At 44.0% G+C, this 10,498-nt stretch overlaps 1 protein-coding gene across 2 annotated transcripts in view; it reads left to right on the top strand.

Annotated features, from left to right (window-relative positions):
- Positions 1-377: 377 nt before the first annotated feature.
- Positions 378-10,498, top strand: part of FBXO21 (F-box protein 21) — a 47,005-nt gene continuing 36,884 nt past the window's right edge. The window contains exons 1-3 of one of the 2 annotated variants that reach the window (XM_002823827.6): positions 378-696; positions 1,552-1,687; positions 4,298-4,392. In XM_002823827.6, the coding sequence (XP_002823873.1) occupies positions 458-696; positions 1,552-1,687; positions 4,298-4,392 (470 nt within the window). In that variant the 5' untranslated portion in view covers positions 378-457. The remainder of the gene's footprint in view (positions 697-1,551; positions 1,688-4,297; positions 4,393-10,498) is intronic. The other variant, XM_003778133.5, reaches the window with a different exon arrangement.

Raw genomic sequence — 10,498 nt, 5'->3', positions numbered from 1 at the left:
TCCTTCCCAAAGGGGGAAAAAAATCCAAGACAAGGGATCCTGAGCAAGCCCTCTCACGCTCCGAACCTCAGTTTCCCTATCTGTAATACGGGGAGAAAGTTCGTAGGGTAATTGGGGAAGGTCCAATGCGCACAGAAAGTGCTCAGCACGCGTGAGAAGAGATACCATTTTTATTTGTTAATTTTAAACATTAATTACGTTTAAAAGAATCAATGCTACTATTGTTGTCCCGGACTAGAGGCGGCTTGCGCTGCCGGCTCCAAGCACAGAGCGCAATTATGTCCTCCCTTTTGCGGCGCTGCCACCCGCGCAGCCCCAAGCCGATGCAGGGGAGGTGTGGCCCGCGGGTGGGCGGAGCGATCTCAGGACTCGCCTCCAAGACCAATAGGCGGGGCCAGGCGGGGCGCCCCGGCACTCTCGCGCGCGCGCGCGCGGCGGCCCCAGGTACGCGGACAAGATGGCGGCGGCAGCAGTCGACAGCGCGATGGAGGTGGTGCCGGCGCTGGCGGAGGAGGCCGCGCCGGAGGTAGCGGGCCTCAGCTGCCTCGTCAACCTGCCGGGTGAGGTGCTGGAGTACATCCTGTGCTGCGGCTCGCTGACGGCCGCCGACATCGGCCGTGTCTCCAGCACCTGCCGGCGGCTGCGCGAGCTGTGCCAGAGCAGCGGGAAGGTGTGGAAGGAGCAGTTCCGGGTGAGGTGAGCCAGCGGCCCCGCGCCCCGGCTGCGCGCCCACCGCCCTACGCCCCCCGGTGCCGGGCAGCCGCCCCGCTCGCTCTCCGAGGCCGCCCCGCGCCCGGACCCCACCCCTGACCCCTTCCCGCGGACAGACAGACAAAGGCCTCCAGGCCCCGGACCCTGCGGGGCCACGCCAGGCGGACCCCTGGGTCCCCAAATGGCGCATCTAGGAGCGCCTCGCAGCCGGGTCCTTCGTCAAGGGTGACGCTGGCGGCGGCGCGGCTCGTCCCTTTTGCGCGCTTCTTTTGTGCCCGACTCCGGGCTGAAATGTTTACATGGACCCAGTGATGCATCGATCGGGCGGGCGCAGCATCCCCGGGGTGGTTGTGGACGACACAGATTTCAGCGTGGCCCCAGGATGAAATCTGGCCGTGCACACTCCCTCTGTGACCTTGGGGGGAGCGACTTTCCTTTTTTTGAGCCTCGTTCATAGACTTTGAGTGGTGGTGATCATTAGACCTACCTTTCACCGTGTTTATTAAATTAGATGATGTGCGGGAGGCACGCACGCAGGGCCCCGGCTCCTAGGAGGCGCTCAATCAGTGCTCACTGCCATTGTCATTATTATTATTGTTGTTGTTATTACAACTGTCCCCATTTTAGAGATGGGGAATGGAGACATCATTCATGCCGCTACGCCAAGGTCACACCGGGAGTGAGTGAGTGAATGCTGGTGGGGTTTTGAACTAGGTCCCTCGCCGGGGTCCCTCTTACCACTGGACGCCACTGCTGTCCCTGTTTCCAAGGCTGCCTTGGATTCGTGGCCGCCTGCCTTTGAGTTTCTGTTAAGCTGAGGGGGTGTTTCTCTCCTCGTAGGTGGCCTTCCCTTATGAAACACTACAGCCCCACCGACTACGTCAATTGGTTGGAAGAGTATAAAGTTCGGCAAAAAGCTGGGTTAGAAGCGCGGAAGATTGTAGCCTCGTTCTCAAAGAGGTTCTTTTCAGAGCACGTAAGGATCTGTTGATGTGGCTCTAAGCTTTGGCTTGCTGGTGTATGTGTCTGGGTCTGCAGGCATGAGCTCATCCAGCTCCCCTTTTCAGTGCTCTCACAATCCCTTACTCACTTAGATGGCTGCAAGAGTCATTGTGTCCTTTTCCTCCTATCCAACAACACGAAGCCATTTGTCTGTGCCAGCTTTACTTTTCTAAAGCCAGAGAGAGAATGGGGGTGGAGGGAGCAGGGAGGGACCCACGCAGCACAATGTAGACGGAGTCCAGATCAGCATTATTTCTCAAATGGGTTCAACGGATTTTTTTGCAACTCCTACGTTATTTGGGGAATTATCAATGATTGAACACTATAAATTTCTCCCGGTTGTTTTCCCAGAAGGGTTGACGAAATTAATGTGGTTCTTCTCTCTGGCTTTGCAGGTTCTACCCAGTAGTGAACTGCATTATTTGTTAGGTAACAGAGGATTAAGAGCTACCTATAAATCAGAGTTATTACTCCCTGAAATAAATTGTCTTGCATTTATTATCCCTGGAAAGTTTTTGGGTTTTTTTTTTTTTTTTTAATATTGCAGAAATACATGGTGGGGTTTTTTTTTTTTTTCTTTCCTCAAAATGTCTCATGGAAGTTTCTTTCTTTTTTCTTTTTTTGAGACAGAGTCTTGCTTTATCTCCCCGGCTGGAGTGCAGTGGCGCAATCTCAGCTCACTGCAACCTCCTGCTCCTTGGCTCAAGCAATTCTCATATCTCAGCCTCCCGAGTAGCCGGGACTACAGGCATGCGTCACCATACCTGGATAATTTTTGTATTTTTAGTAGAGATGGGGTTTCACCATGTTGGTCAGACTGGTCTTGAACACCTGATCTCAAGTGATCCGCCGGCCTCTGCAAACCAAAGTGTTGGGATTACAGGCGTGAGCCACCGCGCCTGGCCTCACGGAAGTTTCTGTATCTGCTCCTGATCCCTTTTTGTAACTCTGGAAAATAATCCACACTAATGTTTTGAGTTCAACAAACTATTAGATATTTATTTCTAGTTGGGGTTCTAGAAATAGAGCCAATCTGATTTATTTCACTTTTTTGTTTTCCTGAAGACCCCTTTGGATTCTCTAATTTTAATTACTATTAGTTAATGGAGTTCATAATTTGAAATGTTTTCAAGGCTTTTCAAGTTTTGAAAGGGAAAATTTGAACTTTGGACAAATTTGAATGTTTTCCCCTATGGAGAATACAAATAGACATTCCTTAGTGTAATTGGTTTCTATAAATATTTATTAGTGTTAGAATAAACAAAATTTGTATTCTACTTTGGAGAAGCCATGCCCTGGCTAAAAGCATTCATAATCACAAATTGTAAATGCTGATTTGAATGTGTTTGCACATACGTAGATTTTGGTACTAGGTATGTTTGGTGCAGTTGGTCATGGACTATGAGCCTGCAACCTCCATTTCTAGTCCAGCTGGTTTTGTGTATGTTTTGAACAGTCTGTGCCTCTGTGTAATAATGATGGATTGTTGTGTTTTTTCCTCAGCTCCCCCTTTTCCTGTACCACTGCTTAATTAGAAGTATGTCAAGGACTTTGAACACAGCGGGAGCATACTTAACATTAATCTGTGGGTGGGTGATTGCTTTGGCCCAGGATCTTGGTGTTCCTGTGTTCTCAGAATGCACACAGGTTGACCTGAAATGTTCTGGCTACTTGCAAAAAGAAAACTGAGAGAAGCCATAGAATTTTTTAAACTCAGAAGATCTTTTTTTTTTTTTTTTGAGACGGAGTTTCACTCTTGTTGCCCAGGCTGGAGTGCAATGGCGTGATCTCAGCTCACCGCAACCTCTGCTTCCCAGGTTCAAGTGATTCTCCTGCCTCAGCCTCCCGAGTAGCTGGGATTACTGGCATGCGCCACTACGCCTGGCTAATTTTGTATTTTTAGTAGAGACGGGGTTTCTCCATGTTGGTCAGGCTGGCCTCGAACTCCTGACCTCAGGTGATCCGCCCACCTTGGCCTCCCAAAGTGCTGGGATTACAGGCGTGAGCCACTGCACCTGCCGCCGCCTTCTTTTTTTTTTTTTTAAAGGGAGTTTCATTCTTGTTGCCCAGGCTGGAGTGCAATGGTGCAATCTTGGCTCACTGTAACCTCCGCCTCCCAGGTTCAAGTGATTCTCCTGCCTCAGCCTCCCAAGTAGCTGGGATTACAGGCATGCCTGGCTAATTTTGTATTTTTAGTAGAGACGGGGTTTCACCATGTTGATCAGGCTGGTCTCAAACTCCTTACCTCAGGTTATCTGCCTGCCTTGGCCTCCCAAAGTTCTGGGATTACAGTCATGAACCACTATGCCCGGCCAGAGCTAGTTTTCTTTACGTTAGAACTCTGAGTTGTCAGTTTCAGAAATTCCAGTCTGTGAAAACATCATTGATTACAAATAACAAAATCTCAATAAATTATTGTTACTTTATGTTATTTTCTACCCATGACTGGTAGTGCAAGGTAGTGTAGAATAACTGTTAGCACTGTCTTTAGTAGTGGACATCTTTATTTCAGCTCAAATTTGTGAGAGAGAGAGTTGCATCATTACTCATAATTGAGGCCTACTTGTATATGTCTTCTTCATAGGTTCCTTGTAATGGCTTCAGTGACATTGAGAACCTTGAAGGACCAGAGATTTTTTTTGAGGATGAACTGGTGTGTATCCTAAATATGGAAGGAAGGTAAGCCATAGCTTTAGCAGGGATTTGTTTGTTTTAATAAGTCCAGAATAAATTGCTGTAATTTCTGTGTGGCTAAACCCTGGAATATGTGATTCCAAATATTTCACGCCTTGTCATAGTTACAGTTTGGAAAAGTTCTGTGTATATTAGGTAGATACACCAAGACAATTGACATATAAAGAAACCTTACAAAAATCCTTTTGGAAAGAAAATGGAATTAATGTTTAGCACTACTATGGGTCAAATACTGTGCCCCAGACCCTTGTATCTGTTGTGTTGTTTAGAAACCTTTTGGTAATAGGCCGGGCACGGTGGCTCACGCCTGTAATCCCAGCACTTTGGGAGGCCGAGGTGGGCAGATCACCTGAAGTCAGGAGTTCGCGACCAGCCTGGCCAACATGGTGAAACCCCCATCTCTACTTAAAAAAATACAAAAAATTAGGTGGGTGTGGTGGTACGCACCTGTAATCCCAGCTACTCGGGAGGCCGAGGCAGAAGAATCATTTGAACCCGGGAGGCGGAGGTTGCAGTGAGCCGAGATCACACCATTGCACTCCAGACTGGGGGACAAGAGCAAGACTTCGTCTCATAAAAAAAAGAAACCTTCTGGTAATAGAAATCATCCTTCCTTCATTATTACCTCTCCACTTACTATCAGATTTGCCTATCATGAATTGAATCTTTTGATTTAAAAATAATAATTTCTTAGGCATGTCTTAATTTAATGGATGATTTTTTACAATTTCTGAATTGTGGTACAAAATAATCTACTTTGTTCTTTGAACACTGTAGATTTTTGGGTGAGTCTTTCTTTTATCTTCCAGTAAGAAAACTGCGTACTTAGGGACTCACTTGATCAAGAAGAACCCCTTATCTCTTGGTTATTGCTTAAAATTTCATATGCCTTTTATTTTCTGCTGTGAAGGTTAATTTCCAGTTTTTCTCTGAAAGATGACTGGGCTTCCAGCCTAACTTTTCTTTGGAAAAGACTTCCTGCTCTAAAAGTTCTGAAAACTTTCTAGTGATGGAAGATAAGAATGTTAGTTTAACATCTTCCTTAAAAGGAATCTTTGTGAAATATCTCACAAACAAGGCATAAAATATTTCTGTTGTTTTTTAAAGGGGATTTAGGAGAGAGAAATATCTATCAGTGGAACAACTGTGGGTAGAGGTAAGATGTGTCACTATTCTAGGCCTTGGATGAGTTCAGATGCAGAGGTCATTTTTCCATTTCTATTTTGGTTTATCTATAAATGAATTGAAGTATGATCTAGTAGTCAGTATTGTGCAGTCTTAAAAATAAAAGCTGACTTGTGTTTTTTAATGTGCATATGTACTTTAAAATACATAAATGGGACCTCATACATACTTTGTTGGTTGTTTTGGTTTGGTGTTTAGTACAGACCTGGTTTTTTTCTTATTTATGCTGTTTCCTTTTTCCTCCCCATTCCCTCTGTTTACATCGTCCTTTCCTGCCCCCACCTCTGTAATTCTTGATAACAGCCCAGGTTGCATTCTTCATGCTGACAGTGTTGAGTATGGGAAGGGATCATTATTGCACAAAATTGGGATCACATAATAGGTACTTTTCTGTATTGTTTTTTCTTATTCAACAGTACCTTATGGAAATCCATCCTCTTCAATGCGTAAAACATCAAAATTACTTTTGTTAATGTCTGCTTACTCTTTTGTGGTACGTTACATAATTTATTTACTTATTTTTATTTTTATTTTTTTGAGATGGAATTTCGCTCTTGTAGCCCAGGCTGGAGTGCAATGGCGCAATCTTGGCAACCTCTGCCTCCTGGGTCCAAGAGATTCTCCTGCTTCAGCCTCCTGAGTAGCTGGGATTACAGGTGCCCACCACCACACCCAGCTAATTTTGTATTTTTAGTAGAAACGGTGTTTCACCCTCTTGGTCAGGCTGGTCTCAAACTCCTGATCTCACGTGATCTGCTGGTCTCGACCTCCCAAAGTGCTGAGATTGTGGGCGTGAGCCACTGTGCCTGGCCTACATAATTTTCCTATAGATGGACAACCACTTTTTTTTCCATTTTGTGTCACTGTGAGGAGTGATGTTTCTAGGCAGTAGAGTCCTGGGAATGGGTTTCCTAGTTCAGACTATAGGATGTTACTGAAAGACATAAAATAGATAGCATGTCCTGGAATGTGAAGACTTGCTATCACAAAAAATGTCAGTTCTCCCCAAATTAATGTATAAACCTAGTGTCATTCCAATTAGGATTCAAACAAAGTATTTTTGTTGGGGGTGGTGAGCAGGGGGCGTAGTTTTGCTTTTTTCTTTTCTTTCATTTGGATGTCATAAAATATATACAGAAGACTAAATTCACAAGAGCCAGAAAACAATTTTTTAGTAATCATAATGGGAAACTGGCATCACTAGATATTAGGTCATCTTATAAAGCTACTTATAATCCAAACAGCACAGTGATTCAATAAAAATAGCTGCATCAGTAGCAGAGGATAATTGACAAATGCATCCCAGAATAAAAGATAATTTAATATATTTAAACTCCGAGGGAAAAAAATGGATTTTTAAAGAAATGGTACTGGACATAACTGAATATCCATCTGGAAGAAAGGAAAATGTGCATCATATGCAAACATTTTTCCAAAGGATTAAACAACTGAAATTTTCAAATGATCACAGTGAACATTCCTCAAGAAAATAGGAGACTTTGTATAGTCTAAGGGAGACCACCTTAACCAAGAATGACAATGCGGAGGCTGTGAAAGAACAGACACTTCTATATGGCCAAGAGAGCATGAACGAAGTCAGTAGAACTCAAGAGATATTGAAAAATGTTCAAAGGTTAGGAGGATGGCATTCACATTCACAAAAGAACAAATCCTAACATCTAACAATCACGGAAAAAACCTTTTAATACACTATTCAAAAAGTGTTAAATAGGCTGGGTGCAGTGGCTAACGCCTGTAATCCCAGCACTTTAGGAGGCCAAGTCCTTGGATCATCTGAGGTCAGGAGTTCGACACCAGCCTGGCCAATGTGGTGAAACCCTGTCTCTACAAAAAATACAAAAATTAGCCAGACTTGGTGGCAGGCGCCTGTAATCCCACCTACTCGGGAGGCTGAGGCAGGAGAATTGCTTGAACCTGGGAAGCGTGGGAGGCGGAGGTTGCAGTGAGCCGAGATCGCGCCATTGCATTCCAGCCTGGGCGACAAGAGTGAAACTCCGTCTCAAAAAAAAAAAGTGTTAAATTAAACAGCAATGAAATACTGCCGTTTTACGTATCAGGTTCCCAAAAAAGATGAAAATGCATAGCTAGTAAAGACATATATTATGGTCTTTTTAGAAATAAATACGAATAGGTTACCCAACACACATATTTTGACCTTAAAAAAGGATTGTTTGTTTTAGAAACAGAGTCTCACTCTTGTCACCCAGGGTGGAATGCTATGACGCAATCATAGCTCACTGCAGACTCAAACCCCTGGGCTCAAGTGACCCTCCTGCCTCAGCCTCCCGAGTAGTTAGGACTACAGGCACTTGCCACCACACCTGGCTAATTTTTTCTATTTTTTGTATAGATGGAGTCTTGCTTTGTTGCCCAGGCAGATACTAAACTCCTGGCCTCAAGAGATCTTCCCAGCCAGGCATGGTGGCTCACGCCTGTAATCACAGCATTTTAGGAGGCCGAGGCGGGTTGATCACTTGAGGTCAGGAGTTCAAGACCAGCCTGTCCAACATGGTAAAACCCTGCCTCTACTAAAAATACAAAAATTAGCTGGGCATGGTGGCACACGCCTGTAATCCTGGCTACTCGGGAGGCTGAGACAGGAGAATTGCTTGAACCCAGGAGGCTGAGGTTGCAGTAAGCTGAGATTGCACCACTGCACTCCAGCGTGGGCGACAGACTCAGTCTCAAAAAAAAAAAGGATCCTCTTGCTGTGGCCTCCCAATGTGCTGGGATTACAGATGTGAGCCACTACGCCCAGCCCTGTTTGTTTTTTGAGACAGGGTTTCATCCTGTTGCCCAGGCTGGAGTACAGTGTTGTAATCATGGCTCACTGTAACCTTGAATCCTGTGTTCAGGGGATCCTCTGGCCTCAGCCTCCTGAGTAGCTAGGAATACAGGCATGTGCCATCATGCCTGGCTAATTTTTATTTGGTAGAGACAGTGTCTCACTATGTTGCCCAGGCTGGTCTTGAACTCTTGACTTCAAGTGATCCTCCCACCTTGGCCTTCCAAAGTACTAGGACTATAAGTGTAAGCCAACAAACAAATAAGGTTGTTTTTAAATGATAGAATACCCTGCATTTAAAAATATTTTGGGATACCTGTTTTCATGGAAGACCCTGTTTGTATTCATTCCTGGCAAATGCTTATGGTTTGGATATGGAAAGCATGGGAAGGAAAAAGTGTAGTTTCCATAAATGCTAAAGCATCAGCTTGAAATCAGTTTGTGTTTATGATGTGCTATGTGGTCTTAAAAAAGTATGTCCTACAATAAAGATTAGAAACAGCATATTAAAAGGGCATACACTGGGCCAGGCACAGTGGCCCACACCTGTAATCCCAGCACTTTGGGAGGCTGAGGTGGGCAGATCACCTGAGGTCAGGAGTTCGAGACCAGCCTGGCCAACATGGAGAAACCCCATCTCTACTGAAAATACAAAAAATTAGCCGGGCATGGTGGCAGGCACCTGTAATCCCAGCTACTCAAGAGGCTGAAGCAACAGAATCGCTTGAACCTGGGAAGTGGAGGTTGCAGTGAGCTGACATTGTGCCGCTGCACTCCAGCCTGGGTGGCAAAGTGAGACTGTGTCTTAGATAGATAGATAGATGGGTAGATAGATAGATAGATAGATAGATAGATAGATAAAGATAGATAGACTGTCTCAGATAGATAGATAGATAGATAGATAGATAGACTCTGTCTCAGATAGATAGATAGATAGATAAGATAAGATAGATTAGATAGATAGATAAAGATAGATAGATAGATAAATTCATACATTGTACCTGAGAAAAGTGTCACAGAATGACCAATACTGAGACATATTTTAGTAAAATTGCTGGATTTTAAAGACAGGAAAGTCCTTTGAGCATCCAAGCAAAAAAGGTAAAGTCATTTATAAGGAAAAGAAAATAAGAATATCATCAGACTTTTCACCAGAATTTTTTGTGCCAAAGGAAAAAATAACTTATTTAAGATACTCAATGATCTAAGGAAAATGTCAGCCAAGGATTTTTATATCCAGCCAAACTGACTTCCAGATATGAAGACTGCACAGAAACTTAACAACTTAACAAGAATTCAGTGACTTTTCAGTCCTTCCTGCGAAATCTCCTGGAAAATGAATTTCAAATGACCAAAAATCACTCCCTGCCCAAAAAAAAACAAAACAAAACAGAGAAACACTGATATAAGGACTGGCAGTGAGCACTAAACATGTATTTATTTTTAGATTTAAATTCAAATGAGGGTTTTAGGGGAGAAAGTATTGCATGTGTAATGTCTGTAAGACATGTCAGTATAAATACAATGCATCTGTTTAAGAAAATGAATGGACAGTGGGGGAGAACATATGCAAAATACTTAGCTGTTTTCAGTAATCATAAAAGTGATGAGTAATCCCAGCACTTTGGGAGGCTGAGGTAGGCGGATCATAAGGTCAGGAAATTGAGACCATCCTGGCCAACATGGTGAAACCTCGTCTCTACTAAAAATACATTAAAAAAAAATTAGCTTGGTGTGGTGATGCCACCTGTAATCCCAGCTATTTGGGAGGCTGAGGCAGGAGACTAGCTTGAACCCAGGAGGCGGAGATTGCAGTGAGCCGAGATCGCACCACTGCACTCCAGCCTGGCAACAAAGCGAGACTCCGTCTCAAAAGAAAAAAAAAAGTGATGAGAACATTAGTCTTGTTATTCCGAGGGCTGGTGTGTGTGTATGAGAGAGAGATGTGGAATGAAGTAAATGAATAATGATGTGATACTCTAATTTTATCACCTGTGATATCCTGGAGAAGCAGAATTCTCCTGGAATAAAGAAGACATAGATATAAGATAGAAGAAGGTCAGAGCCATATATTTTTGAATTGGAAGTGCCAGTGTGAAC

This window comes from Pongo abelii, chromosome 10 (genome assembly GCF_028885655.2).
Source record: "Pongo abelii isolate AG06213 chromosome 10, NHGRI_mPonAbe1-v2.0_pri, whole genome shotgun sequence".
NCBI lineage: Eukaryota > Metazoa > Chordata > Mammalia > Primates > Hominidae > Pongo > Pongo abelii.
Note: the sequence above shows the minus strand (reverse complement) of the source record. Positions and strands in the feature narration are given on the sequence as shown.